The sequence below is a fragment of the Plecotus auritus genome, assembly GCF_963455305.1.
Source record: "Plecotus auritus genome assembly, chromosome: 9".
Lineage (NCBI taxonomy): Eukaryota > Metazoa > Chordata > Mammalia > Chiroptera > Vespertilionidae > Plecotus > Plecotus auritus.
Window position 1 is genome coordinate 25,927,560 of NC_137783.1, and position 20,707 is coordinate 25,948,266.

The 20,707-nt window shown below is 40.0% G+C and overlaps 1 protein-coding gene across 15 annotated transcripts in view; it reads left to right on the forward strand.

Moving 5' to 3' along the window:
* Positions 1–20,707, forward strand: part of CPEB3 (cytoplasmic polyadenylation element binding protein 3) — a 184,991-nt gene that overhangs the window by 85,217 nt on the left and 79,067 nt on the right. For 9 of the 15 annotated variants that reach the window (XM_080687335.1, XM_080687325.1, XM_080687334.1 and 6 more), the window contains 2 exons: positions 4,184–4,207; positions 18,344–18,511. In XM_080687335.1, coding sequence (XP_080543461.1) covers positions 4,184–4,207; positions 18,344–18,511 — 192 coding nt within the window. The remainder of the gene's footprint in view (positions 1–4,183; positions 4,208–18,343; positions 18,512–20,707) is intronic. The other 6 variants (XM_080687323.1, XM_080687332.1, XM_080687328.1 and 3 more) reach the window with 3 other exon arrangements.

Sequence of the window (20,707 nt, forward strand, 5' to 3'; positions counted from 1 at the left end):
GCCATCTATATTTATTTTGATGGATTAAAAATGATTCTTTTCTTTTTCAATTTTGGATTATTCAGGTTTATGATTCAAAGACTACAAAAATGGTAGCATTTCCCAGTGAACCATTCTAAAATATTTGTAATGTTTTTACTTTTTTATTGAAGTATAATATACATACCAAACCATGCACAGATCATAGCTTGATGTGTTATCACAAATTAAACATAGCCCTATAACCAGAACTTAGATCAAGACCAAAACATTACCAATACCCCAGACCCCTCTTGGGCTCCCATCCAGTGGATACCCCTGGCCAAGGGGAACCACTACTTTTGACTCCTAAAAATTATGTAATTTTATGAGGTGCAAAATTATTTAATACCTATGAAATGATAAAAGAATTTTATCTGTAATGACTATGATGATTGATAATCAAAGATTAAAGGTCTTAGAGGAAGTAGGTACAACTTTTAAAGTATATCACATCTTAGTATATCTGACATAAATCTACACTAGCATAGAATATGTCACATAGATGAAATTAGTCACATTACCCTCTCTTTTGCCTATGTGGGATTGTTTTGTGCTGGCTCATTTAAATTTATATGTTCAATATTCTTCTTGTTTAAAATTCATATTTGCTCTCATGGGAAAGCACTGCCTTTGTGCTCCCAAGTTTCTCTACTTGGTGTTCATGTCATTACCTCTCCCTTAGGGAAGCGTTTGAATCTAATTAGTCTATTTGCAAATGGCCCTCATCTGAGCACATTTTTAATCACCAACAGAGTTGGCCTACATTCTAAAGGCCATCAAGGCATGCATTCCTCTCTCCCTCGGTTGCATACTCAGCTAACAAGCCGTATTTGTTGAATACCAGCTTGGTACAGAACATCCTACCAGGTTCATTAGAAGATATTAAAAGGGGTAGAAGATATCAACCTTGCTCTCTAGGAATTTAACCGTGTAGTGTGGTGTTTAAAACTGTGGAATCTGGAGCCAGACAGCTTAGGTTTATATTTCAAGTTCACCACGTCCTAGCTGTGTGATTTTAGGTGAGATACTTAATACTGTGTCCCATTTTCCTCATTTGAGAGAAGAGTCTAAGAATACTTATGTCATAAAATCATGGGGTATATTGTTAATATGTGTCAAGCATTTTGAACTGTTCCTGGCACATAGTAAGTACCTCATTAAATTTTAGCTGCTATAATAATAATAATAATCACCATAGAGATCAGAGATAAAACACTGAAATTAGAACCAAGGTAGCACATAATTAAATTCCATTATGAATGAAGAAAGCAAATTGAAGCATCTGAGATTACTGAATTGGCTGCCTATTCTATATGCCATCTTGCCTCCATGATACGAGGCACGGAGCGAGTCCCTAGGCTGACATGAACCACTTATTGCCCTTAATTAGAATAGAAAAAGAGAAGAATATATAAAATTCATGTTTAAGGAAGTTTTGATTAAAACTCCCCAGTATGTGTTTTCCAAATCTTCCCCACTCCCCAATTCAGGATGCTCTTCCCGTCCCCACACCTGTCTGGATCTGTTTCTATTACTGAATAGTTAGCAGATAAAGACTTGACTGAACAGCATTCTCATCTGTCCTTTAGGTCTGATGAGTCATTTGTACCTTAGTACTGTAATCATACTCTTTTTCATTGAGTATCTGGTTAGAAATTAGATATAATGAAAGAATGGAAATTTGTTGTTTGGAAGGGAAATGAGTAATTTTGAAATACAGAATGCTTTATTTTTTTTCTCTAAGTAGGGGTTTTGCAGTGGGGTGTTGGGTAGCATAACATCACTGGGAATGGGGGAAGGGACAAAAAAGTGGTAGGATGTCAAAACCTATTTAATCTCTTCTGAATGTTATCTGTTATTGTTAATCCATTCATCCTATCTAATAAAAGAGTAATATGCAAATTGACCATCACTCCAACACATAAGATGGCTGCCCCCATGTGGTCAAAGATGGCTGCCCCCATGTGGACACAAGATGGCCACCACAAGATGGCCAGCAGGGGAGGGCAGTTGGGAGGGACCAGGCCTGCAAGGGAGGGCAGTTGGGAGGGATCAGGCCTGCAAGGGAGGGCAGTTGTGGGCGATCAGACCAGCAGGGGAGGGCAGTTGGGAGGTACCAGGCCTGCAAGGGAGGGCAGTTGGGGGCGATCAAGCCTGCAGGGGAGGGCAGTTAGGGGTGACCAGGCCGGCAGAGGAGGGAAGTTGGGGGTGACCAGGCCTGCAGGGAAGGGCAGTTGTGGGGGACCCGGGCCTGCAGGCGAGAGCAGTTGGGGGGTACCAGGCCTGCAGGGGAGGGCAGTTAGGGGTGAACAGGCCTGCAGGGGAGGGCAGTTAGGGGTGACCAGGCCTGAAGGGGAGGGCAGTTAGGGGCAAACAGGCTGGCAGGGGAGCGGTTAGGCATCAATCAGGCTGGCAGGGGAGTGGTTTGGGGGTGATCAGGTTGGCAGGCAGAAGCAGTTAGGGGCAATCAGGAAGGCAAGCAGGCGAGCAGTTGGGAGCCAGTCCTGGATTGTGAGAGGGATGTCTGACTGCCTGCATCCCTCGAGGGGTCCCAGATTGGAGAGGGTACAGGCTGGGCTGAGGGACATCGCCCCCCGCCTGTGCACGAATTTCGTGCACCGGGCCTCTAGTATTATTATAAATGAAGTAGGCTTTTTAGGAGGCCAGGCTAAGAAACTAACTACCATATTATATATTCTACGGGAAGATGAATTCCAGCTTTCAAATAATGAAAAATGTTAAAGTTAAAAAAAATTTTGGGGGGGATGCATTTCCTTTGTAAGTGATGTAAACAGTAATTGCTTTGTAAGTGCAAGAGAGATTTTTTTAAAAATTGAACATTATAGTGATAGAAGGAGTTAGGGAGGAAGTAGAGCTTGAACTGGGTAAGCGTATGTCTGAAGAAAAGTGGAAACTTAAAGAAGATGAGATGGGCCAATTGGTATTTTAAATTTCTAGCTGAAAAGTCTGAATTCTTTCCCTAGGAGGGAAATAGTTTTCTTTAGTACTGTCTTATACTGCAAACACAACCCCAAATTATCCTTGTTTCTTGGTTTTAAGCTATTATGACACTCCATGATTTAAAAAATTGATTGAAGATTTCATTTATTTTTATAGAACCTGGGGTTTCCAATTTGAAAAACTTTATACTTTGAAAATAATTTTAGATAACAGGATCTCCTAGCAATTTATGTATGATACCACAGTCTAGCTCTATTAAACACCGTAGCAATGTGTTCTGTGGGCCTTGAGGTTTAAAGAAGATCATCTTCAAAGTACTCTATTCGTCAGCATGACCTGGGCTATACCCAGTACACTAATCCCTTTATACTTTTCCAGTTCACTTTCTAGATGACAAATACAATGTTTCCCCCTCATCTGTGATACTGTATGGAAAGTAAATGGGGAGACCAAGAGAAACTTGGTCTCTGAAAATTTGATAGAAACATCTGTAAAGTAAGAGTTAATTTTGTGTAAAGTAAAATTTCTACGCAGTTTTCAGGGGACTCTGTAAAGTGTGTGTGTGTGTGTGTGTGTGTGTGTGTGTGTAGAAATTCAGAATTCAGAATGACCACCGATGAAAATATTTTAGGTGATGTCTGATGGTAATAATATATAGTATAAATGAGTATGTATAAATTAGAAAAATTTTTAAAGAACTCTATCTATATCTGATTTAGATAATGGGCCACAATGTAAATCTTTATGAAATGTGTGAAACTTAAGCACCTAGTGTGTCTTTTCAAATGGCTGCCACGTCCAGTTAAATTCCACCCCCCTTTTTTTTGTTGTTGCTGGTGAACACTTTTTATTTATTTTATTTTTTTCCTTTTTAGAGGTTGCTATTCTTTTTTTCTTTTAATCTTTATTGTTGAAAGTATCGCCACCCCATTGTCTGTGTCCAAGGGCTATGCATATATGCATACAAGTTCATTGGTTGATCTCTTCCCACCCACCCTCCCCTTCCCTTTTCCCTTTAAGGTTGTGATTTAATTTGTGCTTCATAAAGGATTTTTAAATATAATATGTCTGCAGTCCATTTAAACAGTATCCCAGATCAGTTCTGAGAATACTTAGGAAAGGTTTGTGTGAATGATTTTTTATTTCTAAGTTCATCATTTTGATACAAATACCCATGGTTTTCTTCTGTGTTTACATGCAGCCAGGAGCTATGGGCGGAGACGAGGTAAAATTTTTTTTTAATGAGATCTTTTGCTTGCCAAATTGTGAGTAAATATGAGTGTATGTTTATATCTGTGTGTGTGTAAACCAGTTAATGTATGGTATGATGTTCTAGCTTAATTATTTTAGTGACATAATTCTCTTATTCGTTCAGTATATATTTTTTGTTGTTAGTTGGTAATTTGTTCTTTAATCCTAATAAAGACATAGCAAAGACTATTTCTACTGGGAAGTTTTTGTTATATGATTTATTGTGAATGATCTTGAGGAAATACGAATAAAAAATTTTTTTTGTCCTGTATCCACTGTGTTCTCCTACCACTTAGAAGCAGAAGTTGGGTATTAGAAGGCAATTCTTGATCTTAGTAGGTTGACTGGTGAATTTTTGTGTGTGTTATATCCAGAGGCAGATTTACCTTGAAGCTAAATGAAGCTTCAGTTTCAGGGAACCTCACTTTCATGAGCCCCCTCCACGATCTTTATTTTTGTCTTCTTTTTTTGTTAAAGAGGGTTCCCCAACTTCTATAGTTGCTAGGCTCTATAGAACCTGCATTTTCTTCTGGTCACACCCAAACAAAATAATATTGCTCTCACTTGTATAATGCTTTAGTCTTTCTAAAGTATTTCCATATTTGTAATTTGTCCCAATAATTTTAGGAAGTAGGTAAGCTTAATGTAGTAGAAAGAGTATGAGATTTAGGATCAAGGACCTAGGTTGTAATAATTGCTTTATCACTTTAGTCTGGATTCCTCATCTGTAAATGATGAGGTAATAAAACCAGTCTTGTTCAACCTCAAGAGTATTAATGAAATTATAGTATAAAAAATGGGAAAGGAAAACCTATCCATGTAAACTAAAAGCAATCCAGAAATACAAGTTGCTTTGGTACTCAACTCATTTATAGAAACTGGGAGAAATGAAGTAATTTACTTGCTATGTGATCTCAAGTTAAGATCAGAGGCAAATCTGCTACCTTTGTCTTTTGGCTGCTTATTGGGTGTTGTTTACCCTTCATTGGCTGTCTCTGACTTTGTAGTTGAATCCTGAAGAGAAGATAACATTAAATTCATAATATTTTATTATTTATTTCATAGTAAATATTTGTTGAATTGATGAATATTGGCAGAGCCTAATATGTATTTGAGTTGCCATTGAAACCTTCTTTCATGGTGGAATCATACAACCAGTTCTGTTTTCACCTCATGGTAAAGAAAAACATTTGTGTTGTTGATTATTTTTTAACCCTGGAAATAAATACCATTTAACATTTTAAACCTAAATTATTATTATTTTGTTTTTATTTTAGAGAGCAGGGCAGGGAGAGAGAGAAGCATCAATTTGTTGTTCCACTTAAAGTATAAGAAAATAACATTACTAGAAATCATTTTGTACCATTTTTTTCTTTGGCTGCTAGAAAAATGATCACTCTCAGGAAGGAATAGGGACTGGACCATTTTACATCCTATCTAATAAAAGAGCAATATGCAAATTAACCATCATTCCGCTACACCCACAAGCCATGCCCACAAGCCAATCAGGAGCAAGTATGCAAATTAACCCAACCAAGATGGCTGCGGCCATGGAGAGAGCAGGAGGGAGGCTTGGGTTTCCCCAGAGATGGAGGAAACCAAGCTTTCCGCACACCCTGGCCGGCCCAGGCCTCCACTTAAGGCTACAAAGTTTCAATTATAGAAGATAAATAAATCCCAACAAAAAAGGCGGCAGCCACGGTGCTGGAGAGAGCAGGAGGCTAGGGTTGCCCCTGGCAATGGAGGAAGCCAAGCTTCTGCAGCCCTGGCCTGCTTTGGCCTCCACTTAAGGCTACAAAGTTTCAAGTATAGAAGATAAATAAATCCCAACAGAAATGGCTGCCACCACGGAGCAGAAGGCTTGGCTCCGCTCCAGGCTACGAAGTTTTAATTGTAGAGGATAAATAAATCCCAGATACCAGGGCCTCTGCTTGGGTCGCAGGGGTGTGTGGCCAGCCTGCAAACCACCACAGGCCTCTCACCAAGGCCACCCCACGCCCCAAGGGAACCCCCACCCTGATCCGGGACACCCTTTAGGGCAAACCAGCTGGCCCCCACCCGTGTACCAGGCCTCTATCCTATCTAATAAAAGAGTAATATGCAGATTGACCATCACTCCAACACATAAGATGGCTGCCCCCATGTGGTTAAAGATCCTGCCCCCATGTGGACACAAGATGGCTGCGACAAGATGGCCAGCAGGGGAGGGCAGTTGGGAGGGACCAGGCCTGCAAGGGAGGGCAGTTGTGGGTGATTAGGTCAGCAGGGGAGGGCAGTTTAGAGGGACCAGGCCTGCAAGGGAGGGCAGTTGGGGGTAATCAAGCCTGCAGGGGAGGGCAGTTAGGGGTGACCAGGCCAGCAGAGGAGGGAAGTTGTGGGCAAACAGGCAGGCAGGGGAGCAGTTAGACATCAATCAGGTTGGCAGGGGAGTGGTTAGGGGGTGATCAGGCTGGCAGGCAGAAGTGGTTAGGGGCAATCAGGAAGGCAGGCAGGCGAGCAGTTGGGAACCAGCAGTCCTGTATTGTGAAAGGGATGTCTGACTGCCCATTTAGGCCCGATCCCACTGGGCAGTCGGACATCCCTCGAGGGGTCCCAGATTGGAGAGGGTGCAGGCTGGGCTGAGGGACACCTCCGCCCCCGTGCACGAATTTCATGCACTGGGCCTCTAGTGTAAAATAAACACCATCTAGAAGGTCGATGGTGGGGACTACACAGTGATCAGTCGCCAGATCTTGTTAATATTTTCCCACTGGTTTCTCAGGCTTTGCCCCTCTCCTTCCATTTGTATTATTTCACCTTTCTGAAATGCCACTTTGTCCATGTCACACACCGCTTTGCATTCAGGATCCCCATCATCTGGCTTCTCCCAGTCTCACCAGCGTTTTCCTCTGCTTCTGCTGCCTTACATTCTTCCTTTCTTTTCCGTGTGCCCTGATTCTTCAACTGGAGAGAAGTTCTTTGAGGACAGTTGTCTCTTTTCCCTGACACTGTGATAATTCATATAGTTAGCACTTAACAATGCTTAGTGATGAGGATTGCTTTAAAGTAACACCCCACATCTATGCAGAACGAAGTTTGACATTATATTTTTAAATTTTTTTACAAGTTATAGTATATTAAATATAAGGTCACCTGTAGTTTCTAAACTCATGAAAAAGAATTACTCTTCCTATTTCCATGTTACCTTCTCGATATCTATTTGTAAGTTTTGACTCAATCGTTTTCAGAAGCCATGATCATCTTTGCATCAAATGCTAAGCTCAACACTGCCTAGATCAGTGGTCACCAACTGGTGGTCTGTATTATCTGGTCTGCAGACCACCTGTGGTCCGTGAGGTCTGAAAGGTTGGCGACTGCTGGCCTAGATGACTTGATCCCTACTCTCTGTAAGTCTGCAGTTTGATAGTTGTAAATGGAGAGAGAGAGAATATGAGTGTGTACATGGGGGGAGTAGTAAAAGATGAGTGTTGACTTTCTGTAATGAGGAAAGAACAGGCAGAAAATCTTTGTTCCATACTTTCATTTCGTCTTCTATTCCCAAAGCTATAAAAGAAGAAACGTCATCTTCCTTAAATGCAGTGACATAGCCAGGTGAGATGGGGCAGGTGTACCTCATATTCACTTTCATTCTCTGAAATATACTCATCTGGGCCAACACTGCATAATATAAATTTGATGAACTGGCAGATTTTCTCATGTTCATATATTTGTGTGACTAGAGATTATATTAATGCTTGATTTGTTTCCTCCAAACAAAATTTAGACTTTCCCCAAAAAGCATAGAAAGTAAGCTTGCTGATGTATGTTGTTTTATTCTGCCTATGGTTAAGATTTGCTATAACTCAACCTGGCCAGTGTAGCTCAGTTGGTTAGACTGTCGTCCTATACACCAAAAGGTCGCAGGTTTGATTCCTGGTCAGAGCACATATCCAGGTTATGGGTTCAATCCCCTGAATATGAGAGGCAACCGATCAATATTTCTCTCTCCCTCTTCCTCTCCCTTTCTCTTTCTCTAAAATCAATAAAAATTAATTAATTTTTCAAAAAGATTAGCTATAACTCATAATCTATGCATTACATATACAGAGTGTGGCAAAAGTAGGTTTATAGTTTGTATGGAAAATAATACAGTAATTAATAAATAATAATACAAGAATAAATTCTGTGTTTCAAGTACTCACAACTATAAACCTACCTTTGCCCACCCTATATATGTTGGTAAATATTTTAGTAATAGGAAGCAAAGGGAATTACCTTGCAATTTTGAGATCTATCAGCAAGAATTAGGCCAGTAGAATCTTTCATCTCTCCTGACCCTGGAAAAGCTTCCTTGAATAGGTAGAATTTCAGGAACACTTTGGATAATGGAAGAGGAGGGGAAGGCAAGGCACTCTAGGTATGTGATTCAACTTGAAAGAAAGCTTTGAGGTGAGATTGGCATGGTCAGATGCTTGGAAGATATGTCCCTGAGTGTGTGCAGTGGGGGCCAGCTGGACAGGCGAGGTTGGCAATGAGATGGTCTGTGCTGCCTTGATGAATGGTTGTAAAACAGAGGGTAAGACGCACAAACACAGATCTGTCAGGCTTTAGAAGGAAGTTTCACTAAATAAATAATGAAAACCAGAGATAACTTGGGCATCAACAGAAGGCTTAGGTGGGGAAGCAAGTGTTGGAGGGTAGACTCTTTGACAAGCCACGTGCTTCCAGTAGTGTAGTTGAAGCGGCAGTGGTGAGGGAAGAAGAAGAATTAGATATGAAAGAATAGGACTTGAAAATGAACATTGATTGTATATAAAGTATTTAAACATCCAGTTACATTTTCTGTTGATACTCATTTTTACTGTAGAAATGTGTTTTAGTAGACACATGTTGATTTCCCTTGTGGACTCAGAAGGACACCAAAGAATTGTAGCATTTTCTTTCAGGAGTGTTCTGTTACTGTTGTCTTTTCTTAGGAGTATTCATTCTGGTTTCCACAGGCTCTGATAAGTGTTTTCCTATATAACTGCAGCCCCTGTTAGAAACTAGTCTAACAGGTGGTATACAGGATCTTTGCCTTACATTTAGCCGCACCCCTGATCAAAATATATGTTGTGTTTTTCATTGAACATGAATTTTTATGGACTCTGGGAGGCTTCTGTCCATATGTAGACATGTTATATGTGTGTGGCAGTGCTCTTGCTGCTTAACAGCATTTCTTAATTAAAGAGCAGCAAGGAAAATAAGATCTTTTTAAACAATGTACATGAGTAAATACAAATAATGTTTGGAGTTACTTTACTATTGGAGTTGCTATTGTAAAATGTACTTCTGTGTATATTTAACCCATAAAAACTTTATTGACCTTGATGGGTGGCTTAGTTGATAACAGTGGTTCTAAAAAGTCAATAAGACAAACTTGTGTACCAAGTTGGCATTGGGTCTTTCTGCCAAAGCCTGCCCAAGGGAGGAGAGATCAGCTATATCAGTGAAACCATGGTGCAAGCATGCCACCCTGCTCATTCAAACCTGATTATGTGAGTGTTCTTGTCTAAAGGAATGGTTGGTTCTAGAGTGAAACATGGACAGCAAAAGAAATTTCTGAGTGCTCATGATTAAAATCTCTGAAATGTTACTGTTTATTGTAATAGGAAACTTTGAGCACAGGACATGGTATGAGGAATAGCACTAGCCTTTCACCTTTGCAAGAAGGCGCCTAAAGAAATAATGAAGGAGGGGTTCTTGGTGGTCCACCCTAATTTCATTCATTACGTGTTTGTGTGCTTACTCTGGGTCAGATCCTGGGCTAGACTTTAGATGTGTTCTGTCTCTCAACTAAGTGTTCATTCTAGTAGGAGAGAGAGACACACAATAAATAAGTGAAACAAACATTTTTATACTAAAAAATTATGGTAAGTACTAGGCCGGAAAAATGGGAGGTTCCCTCCAACATAGGATGGTGTTCACTGAAGAGATGTTATTTAAACTGAAACTGAAAAGATGGAAAGACAGTTATCTTTAAACTTTTTGTTATGGAAATTTTCAAACATACACAAAAATAGAATAGTTTAATGAACTATATACTCATTACTTAGCTTCAATGATTATCAACATTTTTGCCAATTTTGTTTCATATATTCCCCCCTTCGAGTATTTTAAAGAAAATTCCAGACATTATAAGACAGCAATTTTAAGAGGCTTGAGGCAAAGTATTGTGTGTGTGTGTGCGGGGGGCGGGGGGGGGGGGGAGAAGTAAAAGACCGAATGTTACAACATTGATAAATCTTGAAAACATGATGCTAAATGAAAGAAGGCAATTATAAAAGATCACAGATCCCACTTTTATGAAATGTCTAGAATAGGCAAATCTATTGAGATAGAAAGTAGACTATTGGTTGCCTAGGGCTGAGAGGTTTGAGGAAAATGGGGAGTAATTGCTATTGGATTACATGGGTGAATTGTATGATATGTGAGTTATATCTCAGTAAAGCTGTTATTTTTGCAAAGGAGGGTGGGACTTGACAAAAGAAAGGGCTTTGTGTGTATGAGGAAGTTAATAGAGCCCAAAATGGCTGAGCTTGGAAGGGGAGAGGGGAGAGTGTCTTAAGAAGAGGTTGGAGGAAGGAAGGAAATCTGATCATGCTGGGCTTTAGTTCCTGGTAAGGATTTTGAACTTGGTCCAAGTACAAGAGGAAATCTATTAATGTTTTAAAGCCAGGGTCAAGTGATTGGATTTATGTTTTTCCAAGAGCACTCCGGCTACTGTTTGGAGTGTTGTGAGAGGAGTAGGCTGTCTAGTTCAGAATGATAGGTAAGATATGATGATGTTTTAGGGTAGGGCAATGGCAATGGAATTGGAAAGAAGTGAACAAATGGAAGATAGATTATGGAGGTTGGAATCTACCCCCTTTGATGGCATTAGATTGAAGAATTGAATGTGGAAAGTAAATCAGAAGGAAGACTGAAAATGATGTTCAGGTTCTACTAGCTTGAGCAATTGTGTGGATTGAGAGGCTACATATTGAAATAGGAGTAGGAGAGAATAGGGTTAAGGTAGATGCCAAGAGTTCACTTATCAACAGATTCAGCTTGTGATACCTAGGAGATACCCACATAGCAATACCAAGAAAGATGTATTTGTATCTATTTGTATAGTAGGATTTTATGGAAGACTTTTGTGTAATAAAAGGAATTCTGCTGCCCTCAGAGATTTGAAAAATCTCATCGAGTTTAAATATCTCAATATGTAAATGAGACTCAGGTAAGTGATATATCTTGGCCAACGTCACAGATTAATACATAGCTTAGAACCTGACTCTCACAGGCAATTTTTTTAAGGGAGTCTTACCATTTTAATCCATTTAAAAAAAAATCCCCAAAGTAACTATTTCCTGAGCTATTTGCAAAACTAAGATGAAAAGGGTCAGGCTTGGAATGGATGCACTGGGCCAGAAGCGCCCTCGTGCTATTGATCGACAGCAGAGGCTTTGGTGGGAGCTCACAGGTGAGGTGGGAGCAGCTTTGGCAGTCCAGCTGGAAAGGAAGCCTCCTGGGGTAGAGTTATCTTGGACAAGCCTTCTGTGCTTCAGTAGTGCTTTGCAGGTTTCTTATTTGGCATTTTTCTTACAGGGATCCTTCAGGTTTAAGTCATCTCTGCATTCAGAGAGTATTTTTCTAATTATTGGGCCAAAAATTACATTCTGGTTATTTTTTTATTTTAAATTTTTTTAATTGTTTGAAGTATTACAAATAGTAGTACATATGTCTCTTTTTTTTCTGCCATTGACCTCCCCCCAGCCTCCCCTCCCCCCCAGGACATGCCTTTACCTGCCCCCCCCCCCACAGTGTCTTTTATCCATTGGTTATGCTTATATGCATGCGTACAAGTCCTTCAGTTGATCTCTTACAGCACCACCCCCCCAAAACCTCCTCTGCCTTCCCGCTGTAGTTTGACAGTCTGTTCAATGCTTCTTTGCTTCTGTATCTATTTTTTTCCCCTTTTCTTTCCTTTAAAAAATCTTGCCTCTGCAGACTAGTATTTTATTTTTTTAATATGTTTTTATTGATTTCAGAGAGGAAGGAAGAGGGAGAGAGAGGCAGAAACATCAATGGTGAAAGAGAATCATTGACTGGCTGCCTCCGCACATCCCACACTGGGGATCAAGCCCACAACCCGGGCATGTGTCCTGAACGGGAATCGAACCGTAACCTCCTGGTTCATAGGTCGATGCTCAACCACTGAGCCATGCTGGCCGGGCACATTGTGGTTATTAATTGAAAACCAGGCCATTTGGTAGAAAAGAAAGCAAGTCGTAGCAGATGAGAAACTTTTCTCTGGCTTCTGTTGAAATATTGAATATGAATATTTTATATGGAAGTATCATGAGGTTAAAGCAGACTTATATACTAGATGTATAAGAATATAATTTTTTGTTAAGTAAAATGGCTTACTTGAAGTTTTTTGGTCTTGGGGGAATGTTTTCATTAAAGAAAAGAAATACATCAGAAAGATGCTAGTTAGTGAAGCAGGGCCTTTGGTGGGAAGCAGTTCCTGGGTGCAGCCTCTTCAAGGGTCAGTTTCTAGTAACACATGTACAGGAACTAAACCTTACCAATCTTCCCAGGGGTGATTTGTCTTGGGGGGATGGATTTATGCCAACCAAATGAATGTGTAAATACCAGCCTCACAAGAGATCACTGGACAAATCAGAACACCACTGCTTTAACTTATTATGGAGATGGATGCAGAAGAAATACAACGTCAATGGCTGATTACTTGTGTACTAGGTCAAGAGTCACCTCTTCACAATAGCAACACACTAAATTCACTTATAGTCGTTCAGGAGCTTGTCATTGTTGTATAGGAAAATAAATGGTTGTCAGGCTACAGAAATATCAAATGAGCCATTCTGTCCCACAGAGGAGTAATCCCACTGGTACGATAAAATCCTTTTATCTCCTGTTGGTCTGCACTGTGTGAACACTACAAGTTCTTCCTCTTCACTTTCTTTTAAATGCCTCCTGAAGACTAACTTTTTATTCCGTCAGCACTCCAGGCAGTCACGTTACAGTGAGATGGACTAGATTATGGATTTACAGTCCATTCCTGAGGATACCTTTCTTTAACTTTATTGAGCTTGGATGTTTCCCAAGGCTCTATCTATATACTTTACACAGTACCTCTTTCAGTGGCTGCCTGCTGTAGATGGGCAATCTCCATGGTTCTTAAATTTGAGCACAGGGATCACTGGGGAAATTTGTTGAAAGTGCAGATTTTCAAGTTTGACCTCCACAGATTCTGATTACGGACATCTGGGGAAGGGCTTCTTAGTTCTTACCCACAGTTAGGGAAACATCATGTATGTCTGAATTCTTAGTAGTTTCATTTCCAAGGGTCACTTTATTACTAAAGTCTATGGTACTCGAAGAACTAAATAAAACAGCGATTTGGTTTTAAAACCTTGGAAAGTTTAAGTATCCATAACCAATTTTTAAAACAGTCCAGAGTTCCACAATTAACTCTTGCTTTTATTTTTTTTTGTCAAAATACTCTGGGGAAGCTGTGGTTATGTTGGCCATGCAGAAAGCAAGTTCTCCTTATTCTAGAATGTCTTGAACATCCACTTCTCCTTCTCCACTGCTCTGGTTTAAGACTTCCTCATCTCTCATCTGGACAGTCACAAATTTCTTCAGACTCTCCCCCCACCCCCCTTCTCCCTGGGTGTAAATTGCTGGTGGAGCTGATGGTAGCTATTGTGGGATTGGGGGTAGAGGAAATACCATGGTCACAAGCATCTTAGAGAATTCATTGTGACAGGATGGGAGATGGATTAGATGGGAGAATCAGACTTTTCAGGGAGTGAGTGTAGTTTAAAAAAGAAGAAAAAGCTAGTACGAGAAAGAAGTATTAAATTTGGAAAATGGGGGAAATTTTCTATTTTTTGTGTGATATAGGATATAATGCTTGAATGAATAGAAGCAATAGAAGAGGTCTCGATTTCCTGGCGCACGGTCCCGTCTCTTGCCACCGTCACAGCGTGTGTTGTGTTCCAGCCTTTCCTTGCATCACATGCCTTTGCACCTGCCGGTTCCTTTCCCGGGTGCTGCCTCACTTTTAACAGTTATGGAGTACATTTACAGGCTCTTGTTAGAACGTGAAGGTACAGTGATGAATAGGATTCAGTGGGTCCCTTTCCTAATAGAGCTTACAATTTCATGGGGTTTTGGGAAATGAGATACCAAATAGAAACCCATACAGTAGTTTAGTGGTAATTGGGGAAAGTGTTAAGAAAAGTGCTCTCAGTGGATAGAAAAGGGGACGACCTTAACCGAATCTAGAAGGTCAGGGTCATTCCACCTGAGAAAATGACTTTTCAGCTGAGACCTGAAGAATCGTAGGCATTAACTAGAAAATTAGGGAGCTGGGAAGAGGGTGTTTGTTGGTTAGGGGAACACCTTGTCCTTAAAGCCTGAGGCAAGGAGGAATAATCAAGAAATTCAAAGGAGGTGTGCGCAATCGGAGGTTAGTGAACCAGAGGGAGAGGCAGCAACTATGATGTAGGAGAGGCAGGCAGAGGCCTTACGGTTACAGAAATGTGCCTGCACTGTATCCAGAGAGCAATGGGAAGTCATTGAGGGGTTTTACAGGTAGGGGTGAGGAGTGAGGTTACATGTTCAGGTTAATATTTGAAAATGGCAACTTTGACTGTTTGTGGAGAAAGCACTGTAGGGTTCAGGATAGAAATCAGTAGACTAAGCAAGCTATTGTGTAGACCAAGCATGTCAAACTCAAAGGCTAACATGGGCCAAATAAACAAGGTTTAAGTTTATGTGGGCCGCAAAAAAACCAAAAGCTTCAATTTTCGTAGAAACATAGGTTTACTTTGATAGAGATATGCTGAATGCAAAGGGCTGAAACAAATGAATAATCGTTAACATAAGATAATAGAACATTTCAATAAAAATATTTTTTCTTGAACATTAACTTACCAGACACTGAATAACTGCACAAATTAATAAGCATAACGCAAATAAACCTATTTTTCTTGTTCTCTGAAAGCTGAAATACTTCCTGTTGCACACACCAAACAAGTCAGTCCAAGACTAATGACGTGGCAATTGGCTGCTAAAATATTCGCTGCTAGTATTAGTGGAGAGAAATGGTGTGCCTGTCCATAAGGCGCGTAAGGGAAATGAATGCAACACGATTATAGTAATTAGTCACTAGCGAATATTGTAGTTAGTTATTAATAATTATGTGTAACAGGATATTGTAAAAATTAAGTTACAAAATTTTTATTAAAATGTTTCTTACATACTGTTATATTGGCTGGGCTGCAAAAATATTCGTTGCGGGCCGCGAGTTTGACATGCTTGGTCTAGATTCATTAGACTGTTAGTTCAGGTGAGAGATGGTGGTGATCTGGACTAGGCTGTTAGGATCAAACATGGAGAGAATTGACTGGTTTGAAGAATTTTATATCTTGAATTGGTAGGACATATGGAGAAATGGAGTAGAACTGGAGTATGAAAGGAACAGATGTCAGGGATGGCTCCTGGATTTTGTGGATTGAATTGGATATGGATAATAGTCATTTTTATTGAGAGGAGCAGGTTTGGAGGAAAGATCCAAACTGCGTTAAAAGTTCTTTCTCTGTGGATTCTTGTTCTTTACCTTGGGCACTCCCACAAGATTCTGCTCAAATCTGCCCTCCTGTGAATCACTCTGCAGGTCTTCTTGCCCCCATCTCCATCAGGCAGTTAATTGTGCTTTTCTGTCATTGAGTAAAAAGTCTTCTCTTAGTACTTACTCCTCTGTTTTATAATTGTGTACTTGCCTCTCTCTCTGACCAGACTTGATTTCTTTGTCAGGGACTTCCAAATAATGATCTTATTTATTTGGTGTTCGTGGAATGCGGATACATATTTTTTCACAGAGTTATGTATGTTAAAGATTTCTTTATCTTCTTAAAAAATACATATTTTTATTGATTTAGAGAGGAACGGAGAGAGATAGAAACATTAGTGATGAGAGAGAATCATTGATCAGTTGCCCCCTGCACACCCCACTCTGGGGATCGAGCCTGCAAACCAGGCATGTGCCCTGACTAAGGATTGAACTGTGACCTCCTGGTTCATAGGTTGATGCTCAACCACTGAGCCACGCCAGCTGGGCAGGAGTCCTTTATTTTTAATCCAGGTAATGCTGGAATAATTTGTTTTACCGTGGCACTTTCCCCAGCCCTTTGTATTCTAATGTGGATTGTTAATCTATGGGAAGGGCATAAACTGGGCAATGTTTTCCAATATTGTTTAGTTCTCCCTTCCCTCCTCCCACACAAGCTTTTTTTTTTTTTTAATGTATTTTATTGATTTTTTACAGAGAGGAAGGGAGAGGGATAGAGAGTTAGAAACATTGATGAGAGAGAAACATCGATCAGCTGCCTCCTGCACACTTTCTACTGGGTATGTCCTTGACCAGCATCGAACCTGGGACCCTTGAGTCTGCAGGCCGACGCTTTATCCACTGAGCCAAACCGGTTAGGGCCAAGCCTTTGTTTTCTGAGCATGTCGTGTTACTTGCGTTGAGGGTCAAAGATGGGGATAGGAACCATCTGTGGGAAATGCTGATTGGGTGTGTTCCGATCACAGAGTAGGCGCATAATTCACTGAGTGTGGATTACATGAAGAGCAAAGCTGACAGCCGAGGGAGAACAGCTCTTCATGTCTTTGGGAAACTCATTTTGCCTCTGGTTGCTGCAGATCTATTTTTCCCCCCAGTGATCAAAACAAATAACCAGGATGAGAATTTACTGTCTATTGTTTGTTCCTGTCAGGCTGAAAAGGCTAGGTGACGTGAGGTGACCAAATTTTGTTCTGTTTCTTTGTAGCTAAGCTGGGAAGAGCTGAACAAAAATTTCTTTGGTCCTTTTATTTATTAACTCCCAACATCAAAATAGTGCCTTTCTTATACCACCTGGGTTCGTAAAATAAACAGAGTTATATTAGTAACTATTTTTTTTGTAAAAGAAATAAATGTTCAGTACTTTTCTAAGGCTATTTATATTCTGTTTCATAGAGTTGACTGTGGTGACGCAGAACCTAGGTTTCAGGGAAATAAAGACAGAATAGACTAAATGGGGAAGACTTTTTTTTTTTTTTTTTGAAGAGTTGTATGAATTTATTTTAGAGGGAAATTTTTCTTTTAAAGAGTGCTCAAGACAAGTTTGTTTTTAGAGGGGAACCTAGTGGAAAGTTTTACCAGGAACTCACTGACTCAAACAGGAAATGTATTTGTTTTTAAACTTAGATTTTATTTTGTAATGCCAGATGGCATTACTGTGTTACATTTATTAACAGACTCTAACTGCTGGTATCTTTCTTATATCATGTGGCGTGGATAGGTACCTTTACTCTGTACACTTTATTTGGCTGTAGAGTTAACAATGAGAAAAAATTTTTGCGTGATATAAAATATGGCCTACGTTAGGAGGGTTAAAAATGTCATAACCACATCTACATCTGTCTTCCCACATCTTAACATGTTTTCGTTTACCTGTCCCACCTTTTATTTTTGCAGATGTTTATTTTCAAATTGGAGTAGCTTGAAATAGCAGGAAAAACTTAATCATGTTTAGTCCAGCTCTCAAAGAAGTTACCAGCCTCTGTCATTAGTTTAATGTTCCCTCAGCCATCCAGGGTCCATCTTTAGAACTGAACCTTTGAGCTCACCCTAAAGAGCAAATAAAGATCTGTGAATAAAGATTACTTTTTCATTTATTTTAAGAAATGCTTAGGGAAAGGATACATAACTTGCTGAATACTCTTAGCAGCAGGGATAGGGATTCTGTGAGTAAGATGTGGTGATTTTTTAGCAGCAAAAACAGCTGCAGTATTTGATGCTTCTTCCTTAGTATCAATCTAGTCATGTCTGTGGATTACATGTCTTTACACAAAAAATGATGGTGCAAATTTGTCTAGACCTGGTAATCTGCCGTCGCTTGTTCTATTGAAAAAGTCACAGCTCAGGAGTTATCTTTTTATATGCTTTACTCTGCATTTTGGCTCCTAATAAAACGTTTGTCGTCCAGGAAAATAATTTTAACTTTGTAAACTCCCACATTTGTTTCAGGTCGGTCTTCTCTCTTTCCCTTTGAAGATGCCTTCCTGGACGACAGTCATGGCGATCAGTCCTTGTCCTCTGGCTTAAGTTCCCCCACTCGCTGTCAAAATGGGGAGCGAGTAGAGCGCTACTCTAGGAAGGTGTTTGTTGGAGGCCTTCCTCCTGACATCGATGAAGGTACTGTGCGTTCATTGATGACTTTATAAAGGCCAGGTTGGTTCTTGTGTGATTGGCCCTGCCTCTCCTCTCCAAGGCAGTTTTAGGTCGTTCATATCTTAGTGAGCAGGGGATGAGAATATTCAATGGATGGAGCAGCAATAGATTATGTACTTCAGGTCTACTGTTTATATGCATCTTATACATAGCAGTCTCCCAACAGTGTCCCATTTCCTAGTTACTATATTAGAGCTAACTTTTCTGAAACTCTTACTACAAGCTCATTATTGTGCGAGGTGCTTCACATTGCAGTATCTCATTTAATCCCCATAGCTATCCCATAAGGCATAGCCTACCAACTCCATTTTAAAGGTGAGGAAGCTGCGGATCAGAGAGAAATAATTTGTCCAGGGTTATGTAGCTGTGGAACTCAACACCACAGCTTTTGCTCATGTCCATTACACCATACCATCTCATATCCTATATAATAAAACCCTAATATGCAAATCCACCAAATGGCGGAATGACTGGTCGCTATGACGTGCACTGACCACCAGAGGGTAGACGGTCAATGCAGGAGCTGCCCCCTGATGGTCAGTGCACTCCCACAGGGGGAGCGCCACTCAGCCAGAAGCCAGGTTCATGGCTGGCGAGCGCAGCAGCAGTGGTAGGAGCCTCTCCCTACTCTGCTGCAGGCAGACAGTAAGGAGCGAGGGGTCCCGGACTGCAAGAGGGATGTCTGACTGCCGGCTTAGGCCTGATCCCCATGTCAGACATCCCTTGAGGGGTCCCGGACTGCGAGAGGGCACAGGCCGGGCTGAGGAGACCCTCTCCCCCCCACCCCCGTGTGTGCACAAATTTCGTGCACCGGGCCTCTAGTTTTAATATAGATGCCTATTAATAAGAGCCTCCCTCTTGTCTGTAAGAATGAAGACTAATTAGAAACTTTCTTAATGATATTTTTAAGATCCTACCAATCCAAAAGTAAGTTTTTCTCTTATGCCTAAAGCCAGTTTGCACACAGTAGGTTGTCAATAAATATTTGTTGAATGGATAAATGAAACAAAATTATAACAGTTAAGGGGAAAAAAACAACTCTAGTTCTAGGCTTTGGACCTGCTATAAAAATGTTTAAAAAACTGTTTTGCCAGCATTATTCTAGCTCTGACATTTTTCTAATTTATCATACTTTGTGTGTGTGTGTGTGTTGAGAGAAGAATAGTTTCTAAAAATAGTTTTATTTTAGACTTGCTGCTTTAAAGTTGTACACAAATGGAGACTCATTTTCCTCTGAACTGTTCTTGTACTAATGTTAAATTCATTTATCAAATGGATTTTTCTTTAAGAAAAAGTTTTGATCATGACTAAGAGAGTGGCAACTTAAACCTGGATAGGAGCTAAGTTATAATCTCCTGCTTTGAGTCAAAAGTCAGAAGGAAAAGATAAATTTATTGAATTCCAACTTTTGAAACATTTTCTTTATAGGCTGTGTAGTAGGAATGTATGAAAGAAACCATTGGCTTTTAAGTTTTCTTAACCCACCAAATAGAATTATCTACTTATTTCCCCTACTCCTCACCAAAAGAATCATAACTATTTGTAAAATAATCGTACAGATTAATACTCTTTAGATTAATAATAATAATCCAGTGTTAATAATCTGAGAGATTATTTTACACAAGTAAAAATATTTTAAATATTCTGTGTACTTCTGCCTTTTTTCTTTTTTTTCTCTCTTTATTGATTAAGGTATTACAGATGTATCCTTATCCCTCCATTGCCCCCCCACCTCCCCACTCATGCCTTCAACCCCTGGTGTCTGTGTCCAATGGTTAGGCTTATACACATGCATACAAGTCCTTTGGTTGATCTCTCCCCTTTACTCCTACCTTCCCTCTGAGGTTTGACGGTCTGATCAATGCTTCTATGTCTTTAGATCTATTTTTGTTCATCAGTTTATGTTGTTCATTATATTCCACAAATGAGTGAGATCATGTGATATTTATCTTTCTCTGACTGACTTATTTCTAAAAGCAGAAAACATTCCTATTTTTAGAATCTTCAATTTTATTTGACAGGGAGGTCACCTTAGCTAACGTCAGATTTTTTTCCCCTCCCAAATCTTTATATCAAGTGAATTGGCAGTGAAGGGAACTGAATTATAGTTAGAATCATTTCTGCGTGGGTGAGAGTGAATGACCAAAAGTATCCCCCTAA